The following is a 25,963-nucleotide window of genomic DNA, read 5'->3' on the forward strand; positions in this document are numbered from 1 at the left end:
GCCCATTCATGTCGTCGGCTTTTTCTGCATCCTCGAGAGTTGGAACATCAGCTTAACGAAACCTGTCTAGGTCTCTCTCTCATCATGGCTTCCTCCGCAGCTGCTCCACCTACGTCGATTCCGTCATTAAATCTTCCTCCATCCCAATTCGCCCGACTTCAACCTCACGCCTACTTGCTCGCCCACCTCTCCCCTCCAGCCGCGAGCTCCCAGCCTTCAGTCCGCGCCAATGGCCGCGCGACTTCCCAATTTCGTGTAACATCTGCCAACGCTGGCTCTTTAACTCACACAAACGGCAGCGCAGTCGTACGGATCGGCGATACAGCCGCCGTATGTGGTGTGCGAGCGGAACTACTTCACACTGATGACATCGCTTCCTGGAGTGTGTCGAATGCCTCGTCGGAAGAAGATGGCGACGCCTCGACCCAAAAAAGAGACTCAAAGACTGAAGACGAGGACGATCGCGAGCACATCCAAGATCTGAACCTACTAGTTCCCAATCTTTCCTTGAGCACTGGGTGTGCTCCAGGCTTTACAGCCGGTGCGGCGCCCTCTGCACTGGCCCAGTCCCTCTCTCACGACATTCTTTCTCTCTTGCACACTACCCGATTCGTCAAAGCGGACGACCTGCGCATCTGGTATCAGCCACCGAATCTTGAAGCGGAGGAGTTCCGCAATGCGGGCGCGGAGATGGACGTGGACTCAGAACAAAGTGGTGGACCTGAACCGGAGATCAAGGCTTTCTGGGTGCTCTATATTGATATCATGATTATATCGATGGCTGGAAACCCCGTCGATGTGGCTTGGGCTTCCGTTTTGGCTGCGCTGCGTGATACAAAGCTTCCCAAGGCTTGGTGGGACGCTGATCATGAGACAGTCCTTTGCTCGGACAACATTGCCGAGGCACGAAAACTGTCTCTGCGTGGCTTGCCCATTTCTAGCTACTTCTGTTCTTTCGAGGCTGACGCCGCGGCTGACTGGCGATCTGTCGTCATTCCCGATGCCGAGGAACTGAAGGCACAGAAGCAAAAGCAAGGTACTCAGCAAAGGTGGATTCTGGCAGATCCTGATGGATATGAGGAAGGTATGTGCCAGGAGAGGGCATGTGTTGTTGTCGATGTCGAGGATGGAAAGACGGTCATTTTGAAATTGAATAAGCACGGTGGCTGGGCATTGGATAGTGAAGATCTACGGGAGCTTGTGAATGTTGCTACGCAGAGATGGCATGAGATGAAGCGGATACTAGATCAATGCTGATCTCGACTTGAGGTCCAATACAAATGAATGATACCACTACGAATGATAGTTTCAAACCTGAATTTCCAATACCGGATAAGCAAAGTGATTTCCATAAAGCAGCCTTAAGATATCGTGATTTTTCGGTGGTAACCATGGAATCGACCAGTGATAATGCTTAGCGCTGTCAAGTTCACTCCATTGATGGCATGGCAAGTCCGATACAGAGCTGCGATGGTTCCGTTACTTATTCGTCATACCCCGTCGCCTTCTCTTCAACGGCGGCTCATCATCGCCGTTGAGGTCTCTGGACACAAGGATCCCCTGCTCATCTTCCTCGGAGGAGGCTCCTAGGGACTCAGTCATCTTGACCTTTGGGCCGTTCTTAGGTTTTCCGGGGATCGACACAGAAAATGAGATCAGGTCTAAGCTAGCATCGCTTTCGGTGACAGCTTTTTTCTGGGAACCATCTTTTTCTTCTTTCGATGACTCTGAGGTGGATTTGGAACCTTCGACCTTATATTGGTCCTTCTTTTCAGCTTCAGGTGTCTCTTTGCTGTCTAGCTTGTCTGGAGTTTCACCGGAAAACAAGCCCGGAACCAGTTGCTTAAGAAGCTTCTCCAATTTTCGAATGGTGGTTTCCTCCTCTCGATCTGTTTTGGCGGGCTCATTTTTCTTTTTGTCCTTCTCCTCTTCATTATCCTCGTCTTCCACCTCCTCGCCATCAGAGTAATCCCACATCACGGGGACTTCACCCCGAAGTAGCGCGGTGCCCCAAAGCGAACCCAGAACACCTGGAACCAGGTAGAGAAGAGCAGGCTGCGCGTGGTTTGAGTATTGCATAGCGAGAAGGGTTGTGACCAAGCCAAGTATGTAGCCGACCACGCTAGCTTTGAAATATGCCTTTGGGAAGTTCCGGGCATCATGGTAGGGAGGCTGGAGTTCCTGGTGGAGTGGCTTGACGGATGGCGCCCAAAATCGTTCTCCCCACGCACCAGTTGCCGACTGATATTCGGGTTTGGCACTGATTTGATTTGGCCCTTCAGATTTAGCCTTTTGGGTGCCTTTATAGTGGTAGTAGAGGAATAAATCGAAGCGAAGTGCCAAACCAATCATGATTCCAGGGACAACGATGTCACCAAGTCCGAGCATTGCCATTGGTGTCACACCTGGTCTATCACGAGGGGAGGGTGGTCGAGGGAAAAGAAGTTTGATCGGCACATCAATCTGAGTCGCCACAGTCACCATCAATGGCGTAAAGAATACAAAATAGATGTCATAGAAGAACAACGAGCCCAGAATGAGGGTGCCTGTCCAGAATGTGGAGGGAGACATGAATTGTAGTGTGCCATAGCAGAAGCAGAATCCGAGGAAGTTGGTGAGCCACCACGTCCTCTCAACAAATGCAAAATAGCCAACAGCAGCAAGAGATGCTACTGCACTGATGACTTCCAGGAGGCCAACAGGAAATTTGAGATCGAACAAGCCACGCACATATGCCCGTACTCTGAGTTGCTTGTATAAAGCATTTCGGCATACCCAGAGGAATGCGGTAAGAGTTGTGGGCAGCGGAACACGACCCCAAATTCCAGGTAGTGGTGAATGCCGAACGAGAGGTGAGTTGGTGGACCCAAGCTTCTCATATGCAATGGAACAGCGGTCTGTCTGACTGACTTTCCACAATTTCCCCCTTGGCGATAGTATCTGGGGAACAAAAATGACCGAATTATCAATTGGAAATCCTTGAGGAATGCAAAGGCAAAGAAGAGGCCCATTTGGGAAAAGTAGAAACCGAGGATCTTGTTCAAAATGGCTGGGTCTTCCAGCCATTTGAGGAGCATGTATAAACCACCCAGGGTGAGGCCTGCAGTCAGTGGAAACATGATGGCATCTCTAGGCTCAAGAGCCTCCATCTTCTGCAAAGGGCCTGACCCTTCTTCTTCATCATCCGTGTCATCATCATCTTTGTCAGGTTTCTTGGTGGCTTTTGCTGCGGAGGAAGGCCGGGTCAAGGATGCATGGGAGCCAACCCAGATGGGAAAAAGAGCGGAAACAAGCAGATGTCCATACGTTGGCAGAAGTGGCCTTATGCGATCAAAGTGGTAGAAGGCCTGCCCCAGCAGCTCTGCGACGGGGCTGACATCGGCCATGATGGAACGCGGCGTTCTAGATATCGAGAACTCAGAATAAATGACTGTGGTCGTATGTCAACAGAAGAAAGAACGACTTAGACCATGATGGCCAATAAGGTTGAATGTTTGGGGAGATGTAGTTGGAGAGATTCTTGAAATGATGCAGCGCCAAGCTCCACCTTGGCCGATCCCGCCTTTCTTCCTCAAACTAAACTCTTCTTCTTAACAATCTACCACAATTTCATCATGGCAACTGAGGTGGCATTCGATACGTCTATGGTATCTCGTGCTCCATTCTTTGTTTGAACTTGACCGCTAACTTCTTACAGGGCTCCTTCTCCGTGGAGCTCTACAATACCCATGCGCCCAAGGTATGAACACCCGCCGCATAGCTGTGAGAACTCATATACTGACCTCTTTACGCACAGACATGCAAGAACTTCGCGACCCTTGCCGAACGAGGATACTACAACGATGTGATATTCCACCGCATCATCCCGAACTTCATGGTCCAGACCGGTGACCCTACCGGCACTGGTCGAGGAGGAAGCTCCATCTACGGCGAGAAATTTGAAGACGAGATCCATGGAGACCTCAAGCACACGGGCGCTGGGATTCTCAGCATGGCGAACAGCGGACCGAATACCAATGGCAGTCAGTTCTTCGTCACCCTCGCGCCGACGCCGTGGCTGGACGGGAAACACACGATCTTTGGCAGAGTCAAGAGTGGCATGCGAATCATTCAGCGCATGGGATTGGTTAAGACCAGCGGAGAGGACAAGCCAGTGGACGAGTTGAAGATTCTTCGGGCTCGAGTGGTGCAAGAAGGTGCGCAGGAGTGAGGCTGTTCATGCCACAACTACAGTGGAGTGCGAACATACGGAGTCTATTCCAAGAGACAGCATCCCGATCGAGATCTGGGTGCATCTTCCACACGGGTTGCGGACACAACCTTCGGCGCGCCCGGTTCAAAGAGTCAACTCAACAGGCAACAATTGCCAAGTTGCTTTAACATTGGCCGACCGAAGTCACAAGTTTAAATTTTACAGCATGCCAATCTCACAGAGCAAGCTAATGAGATTATGAATGTATCACTACAAAACGAACCGCTTCCATCAAATGTCTCCATCAAGAGCAGCAGATACAGAGTGACAAGAAATCTTATCTACCACTCCCATAAACGAAGTCCAGTGAAGGTCCGCGTCCAAAAAGTATGAGCTACCATTGTGTAGTAGCTCATCCTGTGCAGAACACTGGGAGTGGCATACGGAAGAAAAGACACGCGGGCCGAAATTTCAGCTCATAAAGTGCGCACCTGGGCAGTCTAACCCCTTTCGGAAGGTTTAATCAGCACTCTGGCCTGAGGCATGAAGTTGGCCTTAGGCAATAATTGATCTTCTAGACTACCATGTTTAGAGGGGAAAACCTTGGAACACGATGTTTCTTAGTAAATTTAAATTCTTGCTTACTCGCAAATGCAACATGAATATGGGTATGGATTTAATCGGTTCATCTTGTGTATGGATGAATGCGGATGAGCCGATATCTTACTCTTCCTCGCTTTGATCAAGGAAGTAGTAGATGGCACCACTCAATGCCGCTGCAATAACACTCCCATGATCTTCATCTTCATACTTCCTCCTGATCACTGACCTCAGCTGTCCACTCTGCATAAGCCGAACGAACATATGATCACAATTGTCACCCATAAGTCTCTCCTTTGCCACGGCTAATCTTTTCTCATATTCTGCCTCTGATTGATTTCTCTGAAGTACCGGAGATTGCTCAAGAGATCCATAGGCTAGCCAAACTTTTGGCCGATGATGGTCCTCTGACGTTTGGTAATAGCTCTCTTCTTCTCGCAATATGAAGCTTTCATTCCACCAAATCGAGGGACTAGCCGCGAGGTACGTATCGAAGCTCGAAGGCGCTGTATAGAGTGCATGGAGAACAAACAGAGCCCCGAAAGAATGTCCGAAAACAGCAGTCTCCCGGATTGTCAGTTGTGGGAAAATTGACGAGAACACCAAATGGTGGACTGTGTGTGTTATAAAATGGAGAAAAGCATCGGCGCCTCCGTACTGAGGAGTTTGGGAACCCCCATTCGAGCTATTAGGGGACACATATGTCTCGCAGGGAGGCGTGAGATCGTAACTTCGACGGTGGCTATACACGCTGTCGGTCAACGGGTAGGATATCCCGATTATTATGGTTGGAGTTCCCTCGGGATGACGGACCTGCCGTCGCCGCACGATGTCTGTTGCTGAGAGAAAGACTGCATTGCCGTCTGTGAGGTAACTGCAGAAAGATTTAGGTATGTATTCTATCGCTTTTTTTCCCACTCACATTGCATTGGCTCGGTCCTCCCCGACTGGTGGCTCTCCAGTGGATGACCACTCCAGTGGCCAGGAGATCTGAATCAGATACTTTTCATCTTCCTTATTCACAGCCTGCCAGGTTGCTGTGTTTTTAACAAAGCTATCTGTAAGCTCAAAAGACCACTGACTCTCCATGTTTGGATTGCACTTCAATTCAGCAAGATCAAGTCAGGGCAGTTGTTGTTGTAGTAGGAGCGGTTCATTTTAGACAACGGAACATTACGAGCCCCGACACTGATTTGGCCGGTGGGTCTAGAATAATAAAGCAAGCCAGAAAAGGTGATAATAACCGAACGGTACGACATCAAGCATGTTCAAGTGACCAAAAGTATAACAAATGGATAACTACCCACCCTACCGTATCATTGAAGGATCTGTGTGGGCGAACACAAAGTGCTTCAGGGCTGATGTACGATTAGATGTCACCGAGGAATCACTGGTCATGACCAGACCCATTGGCTTTGCTCACTCGGGGTATAATTATTTCCGGAAATGAGGCCATTCATCTCAAGTACCGGGGCGGATGGGCTTGGCACGCCTTTGGCCATCTTGGCAAGACTTATCTGATTCGACACTGGATACTTTTTGACACAAAGCTAACGCGTCTCCTTCGTCTCGACTTCCGCACATGGACGATGTCCGCTGTTTCCATCTTCTGATTGATAAGATTGGGTTTAGTCACCCCCCCGATATGTCTGGTCCAGTGTAGTTTTCGCCCTGGTGGACTCTCATGCTTGACCTCTTTGGGAAGCCGCAGTGGGGCGAAGTAGCTAGATTTGTTAACATTTTGCGAGCCCTATTTGACTATCAGCCATACCTTCCATATATTTCAATTTTCAACCCTGCAAGCGAGACGCGTTAGGTGCGGCTAAATTTGAGCTTACTTGTATCGTCCCACAAGCCATTCATAGTCTGTGGGCAAGCTGTATAAATTTTCAAATAAATCCATTCTTGATCCAGAGCTCAATTTGAGCACATTCACACGGTCTTTCCCAGCGCAAACATGGCTAAACAGAAAGAAGATATATCGATAGCGATAAGTCCGTCAGGTAGCCATATCAACAACCATCAAACCGACGGCAACGATGGTAACGACGACAATCTGGAAAAGCAGTCAACAGTCTCCAGCATTCAAGCTGGTGTCCAAAGGGCCGACTTACTCCGGAAGAGTTGGACCAAGCAAGGTTTGGTCGTTGTCTTCACAGGGTACGATGCTTGGGCTGATGCATGTTTCTCGACTAACTTGCGTTGGTAGGTTGTTTCTGTGCACGCTGGCCATCAACTTTGCCGATTATTCTACCCAAGTTTATGCTGCGTATACAACAAGTTCTTTCAAGCAGCACTCTGCCATGAGTGCTGCTCGAGTTGTTATGAACATAGCTCGCATTTCCGCCTATCCCATCATTGCAAAGCTGGGAGATGTCAGTATTCTCAATTCTCGCAAAAGGCTTCGCGCTAACCCTGATGAATAGGTTTTTGGAAGAGCTGAAATGTTCATCTTGTCAATCTTTCTCTCTGTTCTCGGCTATGTTATATACGCAGCCTGCACAAATATCGCCCAGTACATTGTGCGTTGTTTCCGCAAGCCCTGGCGTTACCTGAAATAATACTGATTTCTCATGCTTCATAGGCTGCCGGTATATTCGAGGCCATCGGATCAACTGGATTTGCTCTCACCCAGCAAGTGTTTGTGGCGGACATGACTTCTTTGGTCAACCGTGGCGTATGGTCAACACTGCCCGACTCTCTAACTACAATCCCGACTCTTTACCTTGGTACTATCGTTGCCCAACGTATCCTTGACCACTCTACATGGCGATGGGGATGGGGTATGTGGGCAATTGTGTTGCCCGTGGCATCACTACCACTAATCGGTACCATGCTGTTCTATCAGCGCCGAACACCCTCCCCGGTGTCTGCTTCCGAGGCATTGGGCTGGAAGTCCAGTGATGCATGGTGGGAAAAAGCCTATCAGCTGCTTTGGATTCAGCTTGATTTACCAGGAGCAGTGCTGCTCGTAGCGGGATTGTCTCTCATCTTGATCCCTTTGTCCTTGACAGGTTCCAACAACAGCCATGCGTGGACCAAGGGATCATTCATCGCTATGTTGGTTCTTGGTGTTGTTTTTCTAATTGTGTTCTTGGTTTGGGATGCGTGGTTTGCAAAGAAGCCATTTGTTCCTTACCGCATGATCAACAACCGCACAGTCGCAGCCGCATGTCTGCTTGGAGCGCTAGACTTCTTTCACTACTCTGTTTTCAGTGTCTTTTTCACAAGTTACCTCCAGGTAGCTGGCAATTTCTCGGCAGGGTCAGCGACCAGAATCGAGTACGAGCCCCCAGTCAAACTTGGCGAAGCTGCAGGACTTGTATACTGACCATAGTTTTTAGCAATTCGCTGCGTGTATCTTTTCAAGTTACCGGCATCTTTGCCGCTTTTTTCATGAAATATACTAGGCGTTCTCAAATCTGGGTGTTGACCGGCGTTCCTCTCTGCGTACTCGGTATGGGAGTTCTTCTCTACTTGGTGGACATGGGGAACGGTCGCAGCGGCAACGAGGCATCCTTTGTGGCAGCCAAATCACTCATTGGTGTGGGCCGGGGGTTCTATCAAACCGCTGCTCAAGTCTCGGTACAAGCAATGGTTTCGCGACAAGATGTTTCCGTGGTCACGGCAGTGTTTTTCGCTTCAATGAGTGTTGGAGGCGCAATCGGAACAAGGTATGTTATATAGCCTGTTTTCTTCAATTGCTTTTCTGACTCGTCTGTGCAGTGTCGCTGGCGCGATATGGAGAAATACTCTGCCAAAGAAACTGCAGCAGTATCTTCCCAGTGAGCTGAAGGGCCAAGCCAAATCAATATTCGGGTCGATTGTAGTTGCACGGAAGTATTCCATGGGAACGGAAGCCCGCGAAGCCATCAATCGAAGCTACCGGGAGTCCCAAAGATTACTTGCGATTGCTGGCCTGGTCTCACTCTCACTAATGCTGATAGTGATGTGGTTTTTGAAGAATGTGAAGCTGGATGAAGCTGGCGGAGCTCAAACACAAGATCAAGGCCCAACTCCCGTAGCTACGGAGAACGTGGAAGGCGATAAAAAAGGAACAGATTGCTCTTGAGGTGCGGTGTCGCTGGTCTTGCAGCAGCGAGTAGGTATTGGACGTCATTGAGCCCAAACAAGAGTGGATGGAGGGACAGATGATGTCCTCAAACTGTACGATAGATTCAGCTCAGCGACAAGTATTAGTTACATAGTAAATCTGATGTGTTCTCTGTCTGACTGAAGCCCACTGATGATTGTGTTGATGAGCAGGCCAAGTGGGGACCTCATTCACCTGACCTGACCGCCTTCACGCGCCCACATCCGCGCGTTTTCCGAATTTTTCTTTCTTCCTTCTTTCCCTTCCTCAACTTTTCCAGGGTGACATTAGTTCCAAAGCCCGTGGACTAGATATGCTTCAGTTGCATCACAGATCCCAACACTCACTTGCATGACAGCTTGGGTTGAATCTGACAGTAACTCTACTTACCCGCAGCTAGCATCCTGATCTTGTCACATCATGGAAACTCTCTCGGACACAACCTGGGATGTGATCATCATGGGGACTGGCTTCTGCCAGTCCCTACTGGCACTGTGAGTTAACTCTACGAGGGTAGATGTGAGCTGAGAACTCACACTCTCCCCAAAGGGCCCTCTCACGATCTGGAAAGAAGGTTCTTCACATGGATTCAAACCAGTATTATGGTGGTCCCGAGGCAGCCTTCAGTCTTGATGAGGCCCAAGAGTGGGTTCAGGAAGTCAAGAAAGGTGAGCTATCTCTCTGGTCCCCGTTTCCTTCACTACTGCTAACAAAATCTCTTTCGGCAACAGACCAGCACCCATTCTTCAAAGACGCCTCTATCCTGACTCCACAAGAGTTAGAAAGAGATTCTACGGACATGGAGGGCTTGGGGACACCTAAGCTTGCGTCTAGTCGAGTGTACACTCTATCGTTGTCCCCCTGCTTCCTCCATGCCCGCTCAGAACTAATGTCAGCTCTTGTATCATCAAAAGTCTTCCGTCAATTGGAGTTCATGGCAGTTGGTAGTTGGTGGATACATGCACCCAAGGATGCAGACTCGGACAATGTTGGAAACGGCGCGCAGAAGATTCTCCACCGCGTCCCTGGCAACCGAGAAGACGTGTTCGCTGCGTCTCACATCAGCATGAAGTCCAAGCGAACATTGATGCGGCTCTTACGCCACATCACCAAATCAAGTGAGGATGAAGCTTCGCATGAAGAGGAAGACTTGTCCATGCCATTCAGGGATTACTTGGTATCAAAGTTCAGTGTCCCACAGGAGCTTCATGATCCTCTGTTATCACTGTCACTGTCCCAGCTCTCTCAGCAAGACACATCTGCTAGCTATGCCATACCCAAAATCCAAAGGCATCTGTCATCCATCGGCTATCTTGGTCCTGGGTTTGGCGCCGTGGTGGCAAAGTATGGTGGTGCCCCTGAAATTTTGCAGGCTGCTTGTCGCGCCTCCGCTGTGGGAGGGGGTGTATACGCATTGGGCACGAAGATGCTTGGCTGCAAGTCGCGCAAAACACCGGAACATTCCGAGCATCCTTTCCTTGTGACATTGGAAAATGAGGGCGATGTTCAGTCCAAACACGTCTTCTCGGCGTGGCCCGATTCTGTCGAGGACTCGAAATCGTTGATTGAAGTTGCCCGCTCAATCAACGTTGTTGCTGGTACTTTCTCCTCTCTCTTCCCCATCGCAGTTGAAGGGGCACCTTTGCCTGCCACCGCAGTTCTCGTGTTCCCGGGCGATACTTTAGGCAGTCCCGAATCACCGCCTGTCTATCTTCAGGTTCATTCCAGTGACACTGGCGAGTGTCCTCAACAGCAGAGTAAGTCAACCTTGCAATTCACCACACCCTCCTTTCCCATCGCTCGCATGATGATTTCTTTTTTAAACTTATCTACATTGCCTGAATTTGCTATGTTGAGAACTTTTCGAACTGATCTCGAGCACCCCTCTTCAAATTTTTTCACAACATTTTTGTTGTTCAAGTGGCTAATACCATTTTCCAGGTGTTGTTTATTGCAGTGTGGCCCTAGCTGGTCCCGAGGGTCATTCTCTTCTCGAGGTCGCTCTTGACCGGCTCATCGCAGCTGAAACTTCCTCTCGTGTGCTTTGGTCTTTGCGGTATACCCAACGTGGTCGTTTGAATAACGATCAGTCTCAATGGCCTCTTCGAGAGGAATTCTCTCCCGGTGCTTACAGCTTCCCTCCGCCAAGCCTCGACTTTGCCTTTGGGGACGATACCATTGACATTGTCAAAGAGGCTTGGAGGAAGGTTGTAGGATGTGACACAGATAATGATTTCATGATGTTTGATGACCGCGAAGGTACTCACGACAACGATTCGTAGGTAGCATATCTGATTGATTTATACCCCCTTTGCACATATAATTGAATCAATTGAAATTTGGAGCACTATCAACAGTAATAATACGTACTTCATTGCTCGTAACCTTGGGATCCTTGTTTCAATCAATTGAACTCTGAGTGGAGTCTTTTAGTTCCTTCAGTACGATTTGGTCCGAAGCGACCATGTAGATATGCATCTAATGAGGTTGGTTATGCTGTCCCAATCCTGTTGAAGGTCCCTCTTCTCAATCGAACATTCTGCATGTTTGAAGCGAGAAGTTGACAGGAACAAATTTCTCAAGTCGCTGGGACCTCTTCTGGTCGGTGGATAGTGACGCAAAATTAATATCGGGGACAAGTGAACCAGTTGGCACAACGCCCCATACGTCATGGCATTCGATATCAGCATCTACTGCTGAATTATTTTTTCTTTGAGAATTCTCTACTTTCGATCTACTTTCGACATCTCCTCTAAGCTTCTCCTTGCGTTTGACTCGGACAATATCGCCCATCATGCCTCTCGACAATGTGACCGGGCTCGCCGGACAACTCCCCGTCAACCAAGTCGAATCAGCAACACGAGGAGTAACCAACAAGGTGCCGACGAAACAGTTAAACCAAACCACGCAAGACCTGACCGACCCTGTGATCCCTGGCGAGTTTCCTTCAGACGATGCACCGCAAAAGGGGGAGGGAGTCGACAATAACCTGTCGTTCTCGTCAATATGGTCTACAATGACCAACTGGCTCTCTGCGCTTTTCCCTCAAGCCTTCGATTACTTCGAATCCCTCGTTCAAAAACTGGTTTCTTGGCTTCTTCCTCCGCCCCGTCAGGCAGCAATGTATGAGGCTGCATTGAAGCGTCCCGCTGCCACAACCTTCCTCGTCTGTCAAGCGATATGCTGTGGTGTGCCTCTGTTGGTATTTTTGGCCGGCGTCTTTGTGTTTGCCGCCGTCTCTATAATTCTTTGGTTTGTTCTATCGCTCTTGATTCTTGGTCCCGTCTTGCTAGTTACAAGCATGATGGGTGTGTCTCTATGGGGCTGGGGCTGGGTCTTCTACGGCTTGGTCAAATGGGTGGACCAGCGATTCTTGGGGGGTATAATTACACGCTTTTGGCTCTCGCACACTCCAGCAGAACCAGAAGACGGAGAAGATCAGTCTGAAGAACAGTCCGAGGAACAGAAGAAAGAGGACTAAGGCGCGGTATAATATTTTAAATAACTCGAGCAAGCCCCATGCTTGTCAGAATGATACGGGGCAACAAATTCAAAGATGCAAACCCTCTATTTCACCTGTCCTCTCATAATAATTGAAGAGATACAAAAGGTGTCCCAGTAAAATGCTCGGGCATGCTGTATGTGACATTGTAAAAGACGAATTCGTTGACTGAATGGTCGGTGTTGTATGTGATAGTATAGTTCGGCAACGCATTGGTCGAGACTTCGAGATTCAAACCTGGAAGACCCTTCAATCCCGTTACATTGAACTCATTGTTCAAAGACAGTCCGCTGAAGAGGAAATTGAACGACACAGGTCCATTGTCAGATGTTGCATTCGGATAAGAGATCTTCAAACTCCGAGGAGCAGCGACGGCTTCAATAGATGACTCCGTGACCCAGTGCGCAATGCAGCCGATTTGCTTTTCGTCGATCGCCCACTGTATGACAGCTGGACTGAACTGGCTTGGGTTGATACTGGGACCTCCAACAACAGTTTCAGCAACGGTTTCGGCACCAATTGTTACATTCTTGGACATCCAAGCCGTGATGTTCCGGGGATAGGTATCGAATGGCGGCGAGTAAGCTTGCGATGTGTATTGGTGCTCGCCAGGGAATGTGAGCAGGTTTTCCTTCGCTTGCGCCGGTAGATATTTCACCATTGTGGGCATTGAAAGAGCAAATAGAGGGTAGAATGCAAAATCATCTTGGTGATACATCCCCAGTGCCTGTTGAGGAACAGGTGCCTGTTCACGTCCAACAACACCCCAGATCACAGCGCCAACAAGAGACGCATACTGGTTCATATCATAGCCGTAAGTACGGTCCCAGGGTCCGGCGAGATTCTTCAGGTTGGCATTGTATAGCTGGGCCAATTCGTTCCAGCTGGCTGTGAGCATATCGGGTCCATATTTCTTCAACAGACTGTCACTGGTTCCGTATTGATCCCACAGAGCCAATGCCCACATGGCCACGCCAGCGTATGTCGGTGAGTTGAACTCTGACAAGGTCTTATGCATACTCCAAAGGTCGTAGATCTCTTGGGCGAAATGTTCACCCGACTTCGTCAAGTTCGCATCTCCGACACGCGCGCCTACCCAATTCTGAAGAATAGTTCGCATCAACCAGGGGTTGGAATAACATGGGTATGAGTTATCCCCGTCGACACCTCCAACGCGGTACAGATCACCCTTTGCTGCGATGTGCAAGGATTTCTCCACCTTTGTGACCGTCGCTGTTGGAAGAAGATGCCCATAGTCGTTTAAAGCCACAATCCAAGCACAACCCACGAAATCTCGAATATTCGGGTCCCACTAAAGACAGGTCAGTTAAAGCCATGCATGTTGTGAAATAACATTAGCTTACCGAGCTGTAAGGTCCATCATCGGGATACTTCAGGGTCCCAGGCTCAGGCTCCGATGGTGCTTGTTGATAATCACCATACCATTGTTTGGATGGATCGAGGTATTGGCCTGAGATAACATTGTCGAAAATCCGTACAGCCTTTGCAACATCGCCTGGTCCATTTCTGGCAAGCAATTGAGTTGCATACCATGCCGAGTGTCGAGAATCATATCGGCCGCGACTAGAAGTTGATGTGATCAGGTAGCCAGCTTGGTCGTCCCAATACTTGTCGTTCCACTCAATGGCAGTATTGAACATGTCTACCGCATGTGGTGACGCATTAGATCTGCTGGACCAGGTGCTGAGGGGAACAGCGGAGACATGCCAGGCGTTGTGAATGGCACTAAGTCCCAATAACGTCAACGAGAACTTCATGGTGAAGGCGAATATGCGATTCTCGACTTCGAAGGAAGAAGCTCAAGTAGACAAAACTAAGAGCAGACTCCAATTCCTCTCCAACCTCCGCTCTTCACCCTCTTTATAGCAGGGCGTTAGACTCGGCTAATTCCATGGCACGATCTTGCCTGCCGAATCCATACTAGCTATTTTGCTTTATCTCGGCAAAGTCCGGTGTTTTCTCCGTGATCTCCGCTTCCACCGGTCGTACCTCGATGTTTCTCTAGATCAATGCTCGTGACTAGGCCAACGGAAGGGACACACACATGTTCAAGCCCAAATAAGGTAACTTGCTAATAATTCAGCCACCCCGCCTCCTATCATCCATGAAATAAACCTGAAGTTGCTGGCGAGTAGCGGTTGGAAATGCTGATCTCTGTTAGCTCTTGATGGGTTTCCCCGCACGCCCCGAGAAGATCCACCGAAGTTATCACACCAATCATCTAGTAGCAAGAGATGTGAAGAAATGTCGCATCAACTCGGTTTCTACTCAAAGCAAAGATTGAAAGTCAAAGGTTGTATCTTGGTTCCTAACATGCGAGACGGCCGGGGAGAGAAAGAAAGCGAGGAAGCGAAGAGATATCTACACATGCGGGACTGGGCCCCTGGAGCCGTGCTCCTGCCAGTTCCTACATACAGACTCAAACTATTTGAGCAAATTGAGACCGAGCGCAGCAATGCGATCCTGTTGAGTCATGATCAATCCAGAGATCGCAAGGACCCCGAAGCCAATCGTCCACTTAGAGCTTCCTGGCTTATCGTTACCATCCCGATCGAATGACGGAGTGGTAGGCGGCATCATCTTGTGGGCTTTCTCCACCGAGTACGGCGGGTATCGCGCACCGAGCAGAGACTCGATCCACCCAGGCATAGCATTGGTGTGAGTGCGGAGATGCGAGAAAGTCAGGACACCATGTGGGCCGCGGTAACGACCCTGGCCGGAATTTCCAACACCACCGAAGGGTGCATCACGACCGGCAACATGAAGACCGCAGTCGTTGAAAGTCACGCCGCCGGACTGGGTTTCGTTCAAAATGCGGGCCTTGTCAGTCTCTTGGCCCGTAAAGGCATAGATGGCCAGTGGGTGCTCTCCACTGCGGGTGAAGGAGATAGCCGTGTCGAAGTCAGCGTCGACAATGGGAAGGATCGGTCCGAAGATCTCTTCGGATAGAAGAGAGTCACCGGGCTTGACACCTGTCACGATGGTTGGGGCGAAGTATCGACTTTCACGATCACGCTGGCCGCCATACACAATCTGTCCCGATGTCTTTTTGAGAAGATTGTCGAGTCGGTCGAAATTGCGGTCGTTGATAATGTGGGTATAGTATTCAGGTTTGTTGTCCTTGCCGCCAAGGAAAGTGTTGAAGTGTCGACTCAGCTCTTCCACGAGGCGCTCTCGCAGAGCAGGGTGTACTAGTACATGGTTCACGTTCAAGCAGATCTGTTGAAATTTAGCTGACTTTCAACAAGCCGTGAGAGCGAAAGCCTACCTGTCCAGCATTCATAAATTTGGTGACAGCAATGTGCTTTGCACTGAGATCGGGGTCTGCTGAACCAGCGACGATAGCCGGACATTGGCCGCCCAGTTCAAGGGTGACAGGGGTAAGATGTTTGGCCGCTGCGGCGTGAATGATCTTTCCGATGTTTGGAGATCCAGTATAGAAAATGTGGTCAAAGCGGTGCTCAAGGATGTATCCCATTTCCTGAGGTCCCGCGGAAATGCATCGAAGCGCGTCATTATCCAGGTACTTGGGAATGATCTCCATAAGTAGATCCTGAGAAGCAGTAGCCAGGTCCGATGGCTTGAGGATCACGGCACACCCGGCTGCAATCGCAGCTATCATTGGCTGTAAGGAGACGTTGATAGGGAAGTTCCATGCGCCGATGATCAGGGTAACACCAAGGGGCTCTTTGCGAACTGTAGTTCGCCCCAGGAAGTTGAGAGGGTCGGATCTCGAGGGCCTCTCATCTTTGGTCCACTCATCAAGTTTCTCCAGGGTGCGTAGGACATCACCTTGGACACCCTTGATGTCGCCACAGTAAGCTTCTTGGTAATGCTTGTGGAGATCAGCGTAAAGTGCATCTGCGATTCTCTGCTTGTTGTCCTCAATCATCCACCAAATACGTTTCAATTGACGGCGCCTCCATTCTTTGTTTTTGGTGGTGCCGGCCGCAAATGAGCGTTGTACGCTTTGGTAGGCCTGGTGAAAAAATGAGTGGAGATCTTCCGCAATTTGAAACCCACTTACCTGGTCAAAATCGGCCACAGTACTGAACCCCATGCTGGAGTCGAATGAAATATGTAGAAAATGACTAGACTTGAGGAGATGTGTTAAGAGGTTTTGTTGGAGTGGGGAGCTTAGTGCTCATTTAATTCGGAGTTACCGAGGACCCCGGTCCGAGACTGTCTATGCAGTTGAGCTCACAACCCTTGTCATGCAGGATTCCTGTGCATTACATTAAAATTTGTACCTTCTTACTCACTTATTAGTATATTATGCCCTATAAGCAATGTGGATTAGCAATCGGGGTGAGATTTCCATTCTCCCCGTCCAAATATGTCTCAACTTCGGTCTAAGTACTCATTTGTGTACTAGGAAATATTGATATGAATTCTCAAGAACTATGGGCATACACCCTTAACCTTTGTTACTTTACTTCCCATAGATCCCATGAAGTAACCAGAATCAAATTCTTCCAAGTCCATCATAAGCACCTGGGCAGTGCATGAATCTTCAGTGGGGGCCAAAGTAAAAAGATTGGTGTGGGCGCTCAGTTACTCCATACATCTATGTGTGCATACAGACAAGTCGCGGTGGCAAAGCATGAATGTGCCGATCATTGCCTTGAAAGTGACGTCTCTGATTTCAATCTTACTTCTGTTTACTCCGTATCTTGGGCCAGGGCCACGCGGGTAAAACTCGTGGCTTCTTGCACCTACTTACTCCGTACTTCCAAATGATCCCAATTCCGAATAGGCTATATCGAAAATGTGGCTTTTGTTTGCCATTTCACAGCATCTCGAGGAGTATGTCTTACGACTACCGACCAACAGAAAGACGGAGACTCCTAGAGGGGCAGGGTGGGGGCGAGACCGACGCAGATGAGAGATGCAGGAGAGATGCTTGTGAGGATTCTAGAATCCCCTCCGGGAATATGTATATAAGCCCGAGGCCCCACAACAGCATAGGTCCGCGGGTAATATCGAGCTCATCCTCACATCCATTTGTTTACCTTCACCTATTTGTACCTTTTGAAGGCTTTCTACTTTGTCAATAGACGACGTCCCCGTTCTCATGCAACATTCAAAGTAGAAATCGAATTATCATACCAGACACCAATCAGATATCAGTCGTCATGCCGTTTTCAGACAGCATCACGTCCAAATATCCGTCTCTTGGAAAAGTCACCGATGATGACGCCGCTCTCTCCCACGATGGGCGTGAGATCGCCCTTCTCAGATATGTTTACAGCCATCCCGCCTTAGAAGAGCTCCGTGGCTCGCCTTCCCAAATTCTTCGCGTGATGCACGAGTTTGCCGCGCAAGAGAAGTTTTTGATCAATGTCGGCCCCGACAAAGGCGAGAAAATCCATGGACTGATCGAAGAGGCTAAACCTACTGTTCTAGTAGAGTTGGGCGGGTATGTTGGATATTCAGCCATATCGTTTGCTGACGCCATGCGCCGAGCCCACGGAAAGATCAAGCCTGGCTTAAGACTCTGGAGTCTGGAGTTTGATCCTCTGGTAGCTTCCATTGCTATGAGCCTCATTGAGCTGGCTGGTCTAAGCGAGATTGTCAAGGTTGTAATCGGTCCAGCAGCGGATTCGATACAAAGGCTTCACGCAGAGCAGACGTTGACGACAATTGACTTCTTGTTCCTGGACCATGTGGAGGATCTTTATATATCCGATCTCAAGGTCTGCGAACATCTAGGTCTCTTGAAGCCGGGGTCGATGGTCGTGGCTGATAACATTCGTTTGCCTGGAGCTCCTGAGTATCTCAGTTATGTTCGCCAGCACGTTGGCATGGAGAGTTGGACGCTCAAGGGACTCATAATCCCAGGTGATTATGAGGTAAGTCCCACCAAATTTCAAGGTTCTCATGGAAACTCGATATTTCCTTGGATCTGACTATATTTATACAGGATGAAGTTGCAGTCAGTAAGATCATCTAAGCCCGGGAGCCATGGAGGTTCTCCAGTCATTCTTAGATGGATAGCCATGAGACCAAGTTCAATTATATGCAAACACCATATACTTATTCCAATACCGACTGACCGGCTTAGCTCACATATCAGACCACACTGTGGCGTATGTAGCTTTCCTTCTGTAAGCGAAGTGTCGATGTTGAATTAGCTGGATTCAAAACCTCAGACTGTTATTGGTTGTGGCCCGTCATGCATGACAATCTGTTAATATCTCTTTCATACTGCAGGAACCCGGCTGGGAATGCAATTCCTTGGAAATTTGTCTATTTTACTATCGTTGTGCTTGTATCAAGGCCTAGTTCAAATACCAAATCTATCCAGTCAGGTACGAAGGCTTGTTCTAAGGTTGCTCAAAGTTGTGTTTGCTGCAGTGTGCCCTTACCTTAACTAAAACAGAAACATTATGAAAAGATATGAGCAGCTGATCACCGGGTAACAGCGCTGATTACAGACCCCAGGCATAGCAGATGCGTAGGATATGCAAGGTATTTCAATTAGCCCTAAGAGTATACCTGCGGCTGGGATAACACCCAGTACGGAGTCCCCTAAGTATAATTCTCTGTTCACGGCTTAGCTCCCTCGACCAATCATGTTTCACGGCTTGGCTTGAATCGAAGGTTCGACCAATCGAATGTTAACTGTATGTACAATTAGTTGGAACTTTGAATGGACAGCTAAAAAGACAGTTTAAAAGATATAGAGTATGGAGTAGTTAGAAAGATAGTTAGAAAGATAGTTAAAAAAAAGATCCCAAAGTTGATGATAGTTCTGTTTCTTTACTAATCGAAATATGAGATTGAGCTAATACATAACTACACCTAATTACAAGTAACTATCGTCGTCTTTTTGGCCGCGCGTGAGCGCGGCACTGAGGCTTGTACGGAGTACTTTGATGTGATTTGATAGTAAGTCAATCACTCTCCGTAAACTATAATAGAGCACTCACACTTTGGGAACATACTACTGGCTTAGTGAAGTTCAGCCCAGTGGTATAACAGAAAAGAACAACTAAGTCGACAGGTAAAGTGGCTTGCTGGGACTCCGCTGCTTAAAAATTCGTTGGACTCTTGGGGTATGCCTTCCACACCCATACCACTATCTCGTCTGGGTGTTTTCTTCTTGGTCTGATTTTCGTTATCTCTTAATCAAGCCTCCTTCTGGAGAGGATATGAACGCTCGTATGCTATATCAACCCTTCTTAATTGAGTGCCTTTTGAGATCATAGCAGACAGATTCGAGCCAGGATGGATATGAGAACGTTTTTGAGTCGAAATGAGAAACCTTACACGTCAGATACGGTCTTCTCGACCAAAAGAATATGTATTTTCTTCGCTTTTGGAGTTGTGAACACTATTTCGGTCGCATCCTTCACTAACGTGAGACAGCATCACTCTCTGGAGGGAGGTTCATACTTATCTCTTCTAGAGCAAAACAGCTCAGCTATCGTCTTATCGAGAGGTTTGGATGTTATACCGTGCAAACCCGGCTGCTGGGTAGGTATTCCATCTCACATCATGCTTCGATTGGCCTAGCTGCTCCACCAAATTATGTGAATCAGATTATCTTACGGAGTAGAAGATGCCGGGATCGTGACTATTTGAACTGAATATCGACTCAATCGAAGCAAGTGGACAATATGAAGGCTGGAATCGATCTACGTATCTTGTTGCGTTGAGGGATCATTTTATCTGGGATTTATGTATCATGAGGAAAGGTATGCTGTGTAGTTATGTACACATGAACAATCAAGTGGAAACCTTGGAACCTCGGAAAGACGATCCAGAAACTCAAAGCTATGCGACCGGCTACTTTGTGTTTATTCCCTCTTGACTGGGGAGAAATATTGATTGACCTCAAGTATGGCCCAATTATATAACCACGACATTGATATTCTGGGTTACTCTAAATCAGCAACGTCTTTCTGTATTTTTTGTCATGCCCAACCCAGTAGGTAAGTGCTCATTGTGAGGCCATATCTCAATAAGTTCAAGATAAGATATCCAGGTACATAGCAGGTCTGCAATGTATACTAGTACAACTAAAGCTTAGCATGGACCAACGACTAAAAAAGTTTAGCTAAAGGATCCATGGTCGGGATTTAGATTGCTTTTCATTCCATGCTAAAGAAAACGTGCTTATGGTATGGAATGGCGATTTTATACACCCCCTATTCAGGTCCACGGGTGCACTCACATTAACTGGAGTACTCCGTATGAGGAAGTCATATTCAATACAACTTGACAATACTGAAAGTGCTTTCTTCCCAGGCCGGATCTTCTGCCTTGTAATCGGGAGATCGAGCCCTGGAGAGAATCACAATCAGGGGTTTGGTTCCACTTGGGTTTCTAGAAATTTCAGGGTCTGTAAGGGCAATACATTACGAACAGACCCTCCCTGGTCGCAATGACAGCAGCGCCAAGGCGGCGATTCAAGCTTAAAATTCCACTGTTCAAGTGCCCCATGCCCTTATTCGTGCTCAATAGGTTGGTGGTTCGATACAGGGATGAAAAGGATTCGTAAGTCTTCTGGCACATGCGTCCTCGGAGATACTACAATCATGGAACAAGAGAAACCTTGAAGCCGGTCTTTACCAAGCCAAAACTACCACTGTTATGCCGAGATGATTAAGATTAAAATGTCTCGTTCATTTCCAACGTTGCAACCCGTCTTGGCTACGGCTCTGGACAGAAGTGGATGATTCTCCACCGCGTCACTGCCTGTGACCTTTGGAACTGCTTAACTGAAACATGCGTGCAATTATCGCCCCCAGGAAAAAGAAGTGTACATATCAGATTAATATATATAGAACGATGATGACGCGCATTACGAAGTCGCCTTCGAGGCAGAAAAAAAAAGGGACACGACCACAGCCTCAAGTTCATATGTCGATCCCGGCCCACTTCAAGAGGCAGTCCATGGCTGAAATGCCAATCGCCACCAAAAACACATTAGGCGATAAGCTTTCAGGGTCTGGCGCTTTTTTTGCCTCCCAGTACGTTCAATGTCTGGAGTTCAAGGTATTACACGAAGTAGTAGTTATATCTACAAGAGGAAGGCCTGAGGAAAGATGCATTGTGAAACGACGTAGTCACTGCAGTTATGCAAGGCAGATGTGCCACACAATGGTCCATGCAATTCGTAGTGGTCCCCAGCATTTCAAGGAGGGACGCGTGTACGTGGGGGGGCGTTGGCCTCATTCGCCCCTCCGGCTGACTGTGACTGGCTGACGCGGCTGGGCGCCAGGGCGATCGTCCTTCTGATCATTTCCCACTCAATTGTGAGGGTACGAGATACTTGTCCTTTACTAACGAAGTACATTACACTGTTATACTCAGATTTATCGGTGTTACAAGGGTCTTCGTATCAATGCTGGTTGTAAGTATAACTCCAGTTTGTATTTAGTTCCATTAGCTCGTACTTTACTTGTCCTTGAAGGGTCCAAGCGCACACCTTATGTGACGTGATCTATATGTAGCCCTTTCTAAGGTCTCCATCATCATGAGAGATATAGTCCGGCATGCTCGGATCTTTGTGCTTCGTTCTTTTGATTTTATCGCTTATATTGGCTGGGTTTGCTCGGCTCTCGGAGTACTCCTACAGTGGATAAAATATAAGGTGCAATATGCCGAGGGCGTTCACCGTATCTCATGGTATTAAGATACAAGTGCGTACTACACAAGAACTATAGAGATCTCAATTGGATCTAAGAGAACATTGGAACCGCAAAGAGGCTCCTGGGCTGTGATCTAGATTTGCCTTTTGGGCCTATCAGCCGGAAACGCTGGCCTACTGAAATGCTCCGAATCCCCTGATCGTCTTCAAGTCCATATCCGAATATCTGCCGGAAACGGGTTGCTTCATCTTTGAGAAACCCATCATCAACTCACCCTTGGTTTGGACTCTCAAGGACAAGACATCGGAGTCCGAACGCATGACCTCTTTCCCTCAAGCTGAATAGGATACTGGTGGAAACTACACACGTAGAACTCTACGTCGATCCCTATTCGGGTGTTTATGGTCACTCCAAGATGGGATGATCACTTCCCAGCCAGCATTCCGGTTGCCGTCATGATCGGCACCTGTACTCAACAGGTACAAAAGGCGAAGCAAAGAGCCCATGCGGCGCACTCTGCATACGGCGAAGTCCATACAATGCAATAAATCAATCTGCGATCAAAAAGCTCCGTTCCTGCATACCAACTTGGCATCACACCGCAACCAGATCGGAACAAGTCGTATGAATCTCAAAATACTAACAGCAAGATGTACTCTTCCAGTGCTTCTAAATATCACCGAAGACAAGAACCATAGTGAAAAGGGCAATTCGACCAAAGAATCGAAAATATAGGGTGTAAGAATTGTAAAAGAAACGAAGTAAGAAAAAGGGTGAACAGCTGAGCCGATAGATTACGGTAATACCAATACACAGCTAATTCGTCACTGGTCTTAATTACTTCGGCCGCCCTCCCTTTTTCCTTCTCCTTCAACATCTTCACGAATCCTCTTAGCCTCTCATCGACTATTCACTCGGACTGGGCGCATCGTCCAGCCGCGTTGGTCTTGCCTCTATTCACAACAACTACCTCCCCTCTCGGCGCTATCCCTTTGACCGTGTCGCAGGCCCCGACGCTACCAGCCTCTCGTTGAAACACTCGGCACTTGATCTGCCTGCCATTCATTGAATTCTTGGACATTCGTTTATTTGACTTCTCCTCCTGGGAATTGTCTCTAGCCTCTATCAACTTCGTTGCACGGAATTTTTGGAGATACAACTCTCCGCACACCGAGCTCATAACTTCTAATCTTTCCCCCGGGCTTTCACGCCCCAAATATCGATTTCCCCCCAATTTACATGTTTGAGAAGTCGGCATCGACTACAAATAGAGCCAAAATGCCTCTATTTCGATTGAAGACGATTTTCCCTTTGCTCGCGCTTGTGACAATTGGAATCTTCTTCTTTTGCATGGAACGCTATGACCGGTCAGCATTCCTGCGATTCAAGCACCCTGTTGATCGGTCTGGGCTTGCAAACAATAAGCCTCAAGTTCAACAGCCTGGGCAGCCCGATTCCCAGTCTCCCAGCCACGCCACCTGTGAGGCTGACCCGAAACTCGCCGCTCCCCTGCCTTTCCCCGAATGGCTTCCTCGCAAGAACTACACCCGTGCCTACTTCCGCCCCCGTCATGTGAACCCCCGTACCGAGTTCCACACCCTGGAGGAAATCGAGAAGCCTGTGCTCCCGCCCATGGTTGTCATGGAGCGCGGTATGGTTGTCTCTCCCGAGAACAAGGAGGAGAACTTTGTCTGCCCGGAAATTATCGACGTTGATGTGGCTGCTGATGATGATGTTGAAGAAACCTCCAAGCTTCTGTTTGGTTTGGCTACTACTGTTGATCGTCTGGACCGTCTGCTTCCCTCCTTGCTCTACTCCTACGGAAACACCAAGGCTGGCCTGATCGTTCTGGTCCCCGAGTCTGATGATGACTTGGAGAAGCAGGAGACTTACTTCCGCAACCGTGGTTTGGACTTGACCCTCATTGCTTCTCCTCTCGATTTCACTGCCCGTTACTTCGGTATGGTCGAGGCATTCACCGAGCACATTCGCAAGCACCGCCCTCACACCACCTGGGTTGGATTCAGTGATGATGACACATTCTTCCTGTCCCTTCCTACTATGGCCGAGGAGCTCAAGCTCTTCGACGAGAAGAAGAAGCACTATATTGGATCTTTGTCCGAGGCCAGCTGGCAAGTGGACACTTTCGGTCACATCGCCTTCGGTGGTGCTGGTGTGTTTGTCTCGAAGCCTCTCCTCGACGTCTTGATGAAGCACTACGACGAGTGCCAGTCCTGGGGCGAGCAGCCTGGTGACCAGAAGCTCGGCCAGTGCATCCAGCGTTTCGGTGACACTTCCCTGACTTTGTGGCCCTCGCTTTACCAGATGGATATGGCCGACCCCGTGGATGGTGTTTACGAATCCGGTCGCAAGATCGAATCCATGCACCACTGGAACAGTTGGTACAGCAAGGATGTGGTCAAGATGACCACCGTATCTGCTGCCGCAGGTCGCAAGTCTGTTCTGCGTCGCTGGGTCTTCGATCAAGAAGAGACCGTTAACACCGCGACCGGAGAGACTCTCCGTCACTTCTGGGTTATGACCAACGGTTACTCTCTGGTGAAGTACACATACGATGAGCACGTGGCTGATGACGCCATCAACTTCGATGCTACTGAAAAGACCTGGCCCGAAGACCCCCGTGGTTACGAAGACCGCCTCGGACCCCTGCGTCCCGCGGAAGAAGACGGCATCGCCAAGGACCGCTGGTTGCTGCGTGATGCCTTTGTTGTCGGCGACAACGTGCACCAATTCTACGTGCGCGAGGAAGATGAGGGCCACAGCGTGATTGAAATTGTGTGGCTCGGTCCTAAGGGCGGCGGTGGTGGTGGTGTCAGCGATCATTACCTTCGCGGCACCAACCAGCAATAAACAAATTGCTCCATCACTTAAGGCTGGTCCTTGGGACTGTTCCTCGTACTTTTCACTTCGTTGCACATGATTCGGCCACTTTTTATTTCCTATTTTTTCTTCGAAATTTCACCCATCTTTCATTTTTGTCCCGACCTCACGACACCAGCCCAATACGATTTGCAAATCCATCAAACGCAAGAGCTCTTCCTGGAATGAGACTCGTCGTCGTGGCTTCCTGTCCGTGTCCTCCGGTTCCTGATTCTTTTATCCGGCGTTGCATTGACGGAGTCCAGTACGGTGCTGGAACTTGGCGACTTTGCGTGTTCCCTATATCCCGACGGTGTGTCCTATCTTGAGATGTTCCGCGGCTTCTTCCTTTTCTCTTATTTTTTTTTTTTTTTTTAAATCGCTCTCTGGTCCCACGGGACCTTGGTTGAGACCTGCCTTGCTTGATCAGTGTGGCTTTGCTTTTATCTGTCTTTTCCTTACTTCTCATTGTTTCCATGGCCGGTCTGTTCAGTGCGCTTCAAGGAGAAGCCACCCTCCGTCCTCCTTGCATATTTCTGTAAAAATAGACTTGACCGCAGACCCTCTTTGCGGTCTCCGTTGGTGATTAGCGTTGAACCTTTTGTTCATGATGCGAAGAATATGATCAGTTTCCCTCATTTCACCGTCGTTTCCTATACGTACTCTCCAACAGTTCAGTGACTTGCGTGAGGTCCGACCAAGCGGCCCAGCTGGACTCTTTGCTGCTGTTTCGGGCCTAGGGCCCCTCGGATCGGCCCGCGCGTTACTCGGCCTCGGTTGCTTATTCTTGCTGGCTGGTGCATCCAATATTTTGCAACACGAGGTGCGGTCGGTCTTGGCCTTCGGAGCTCCCGGTGTGGATATGAATGGCATATTGGTGGGGCTATAGGCGTTCGTTCATGTCTTGTCGAAAGTTGAATGCAGAACCGAACGTCGACTAGGGTCGAGAGTTAATCGAACCCAGAAATTCATACACGATTGCCAAGACGCAACAAAGGCACTATATGTATAGGGTGCTTTGCGCTAATCATTTTCAAGGACTGTGGTCCATGAGTATTGCTAACAACTAGGGGGCC

General features: G+C 48.7%; 11 protein-coding genes across 11 annotated transcripts; 7 read left to right on the top strand and 4 right to left on the bottom strand.

Moving 5' to 3' along the window:
- Positions 1-84: 84 nt before the first annotated feature.
- N7506_008997 (3' exoribonuclease family protein) lies at positions 85-1,257 on the top strand (the record flags this gene model as incomplete). The annotated part of the gene is made up of 1 exon (XM_056958290.1): positions 85-1,257. One exon carries the CDS (start codon positions 85-87, stop codon positions 1,255-1,257), a length of 1,173 nt encoding a protein of 390 aa, XP_056807680.1.
- Positions 1,258-1,479: 222 nt separating this feature from the next.
- Positions 1,480-3,386, bottom strand: N7506_008998 (aspartic endopeptidase; the record flags this gene model as incomplete). Its single annotated transcript, XM_056958291.1, has 2 exons — positions 1,480-2,905; positions 2,959-3,386. The coding sequence occupies 2 exons, from the start codon at positions 3,384-3,386 to the stop codon at positions 1,480-1,482; spliced, it is 1,854 nt and encodes a 617-aa protein (XP_056807681.1).
- A 228-nt stretch (positions 3,387-3,614) lies between these two features.
- cyp1 (putative peptidyl prolyl cis-trans isomerase (CypC)) lies at positions 3,615-4,210 on the top strand (the record flags this gene model as incomplete). The annotated part of the gene is made up of 3 exons (XM_056958292.1): positions 3,615-3,647; positions 3,698-3,739; positions 3,797-4,210. 3 exons carry the CDS (start codon positions 3,615-3,617, stop codon positions 4,208-4,210), a joined length of 489 nt encoding a protein of 162 aa, XP_056807682.1.
- A 705-nt stretch (positions 4,211-4,915) lies between these two features.
- Positions 4,916-5,881, bottom strand: N7506_009000 (alpha/beta hydrolase; the record flags this gene model as incomplete). Its single annotated transcript, XM_056958293.1, has 2 exons — positions 4,916-5,666; positions 5,715-5,881. 2 exons carry the CDS (start codon positions 5,879-5,881, stop codon positions 4,916-4,918), a joined length of 918 nt encoding a protein of 305 aa, XP_056807683.1.
- Positions 5,882-6,749: 868 nt separating this feature from the next.
- N7506_009001 (uncharacterized protein) lies at positions 6,750-8,864 on the top strand (the record flags this gene model as incomplete). Its single annotated transcript, XM_056958294.1, has 6 exons — positions 6,750-6,952; positions 7,002-7,167; positions 7,219-7,314; positions 7,377-8,074; positions 8,137-8,466; positions 8,519-8,864. The coding sequence occupies 6 exons, from the start codon at positions 6,750-6,752 to the stop codon at positions 8,862-8,864; spliced, it is 1,839 nt and encodes a 612-aa protein (XP_056807684.1).
- A 441-nt stretch (positions 8,865-9,305) lies between these two features.
- On the top strand, positions 9,306-11,167 carry N7506_009002 (putative Rab geranylgeranyl transferase escort protein; the record flags this gene model as incomplete). Its single annotated transcript, XM_056958295.1, has 4 exons — positions 9,306-9,379; positions 9,435-9,553; positions 9,617-10,642; positions 10,827-11,167. 4 exons carry the CDS (start codon positions 9,306-9,308, stop codon positions 11,165-11,167), a joined length of 1,560 nt encoding a protein of 519 aa, XP_056807685.1.
- Positions 11,168-11,679: 512 nt separating this feature from the next.
- On the top strand, positions 11,680-12,366 carry N7506_009003 (seipin co-factor family protein; the record flags this gene model as incomplete). The annotated part of the gene is made up of 1 exon (XM_056958296.1): positions 11,680-12,366. The coding sequence occupies one exon, from the start codon at positions 11,680-11,682 to the stop codon at positions 12,364-12,366; it is 687 nt and encodes a 228-aa protein (XP_056807686.1).
- A 103-nt stretch (positions 12,367-12,469) lies between these two features.
- N7506_009004 (uncharacterized protein) lies at positions 12,470-14,165 on the bottom strand (the record flags this gene model as incomplete). The annotated part of the gene is made up of 2 exons (XM_056958297.1): positions 12,470-13,699; positions 13,752-14,165. 2 exons carry the CDS (start codon positions 14,163-14,165, stop codon positions 12,470-12,472), a joined length of 1,644 nt encoding a protein of 547 aa, XP_056807687.1.
- Positions 14,166-14,832: 667 nt separating this feature from the next.
- Positions 14,833-16,468, bottom strand: N7506_009005 (aldehyde dehydrogenase family protein; the record flags this gene model as incomplete). The annotated part of the gene is made up of 3 exons (XM_056958298.1): positions 14,833-15,627; positions 15,677-16,387; positions 16,436-16,468. 3 exons carry the CDS (start codon positions 16,466-16,468, stop codon positions 14,833-14,835), a joined length of 1,539 nt encoding a protein of 512 aa, XP_056807688.1.
- Positions 16,469-17,543: 1,075 nt separating this feature from the next.
- N7506_009006 (O-methyltransferase) lies at positions 17,544-18,361 on the top strand (the record flags this gene model as incomplete). Its single annotated transcript, XM_056958299.1, has 2 exons — positions 17,544-18,260; positions 18,332-18,361. The coding sequence occupies 2 exons, from the start codon at positions 17,544-17,546 to the stop codon at positions 18,359-18,361; spliced, it is 747 nt and encodes a 248-aa protein (XP_056807689.1).
- A 4,924-nt stretch (positions 18,362-23,285) lies between these two features.
- Positions 23,286-24,878, top strand: gfsA (glycosyltransferase family 31 protein; the record flags this gene model as incomplete). The annotated part of the gene is made up of 1 exon (XM_056958300.1): positions 23,286-24,878. One exon carries the CDS (start codon positions 23,286-23,288, stop codon positions 24,876-24,878), a length of 1,593 nt encoding a protein of 530 aa, XP_056807690.1.
- Positions 24,879-25,963: the final 1,085 nt, after the last annotated feature.

Source organism: Penicillium brevicompactum (assembly GCF_028827555.1).
Source record: "Penicillium brevicompactum strain IBT 35665 chromosome Unknown utg000006l_segment0_segment0, whole genome shotgun sequence".
Classification (NCBI taxonomy): Eukaryota; Fungi; Ascomycota; class Eurotiomycetes; order Eurotiales; family Aspergillaceae; genus Penicillium; species Penicillium brevicompactum.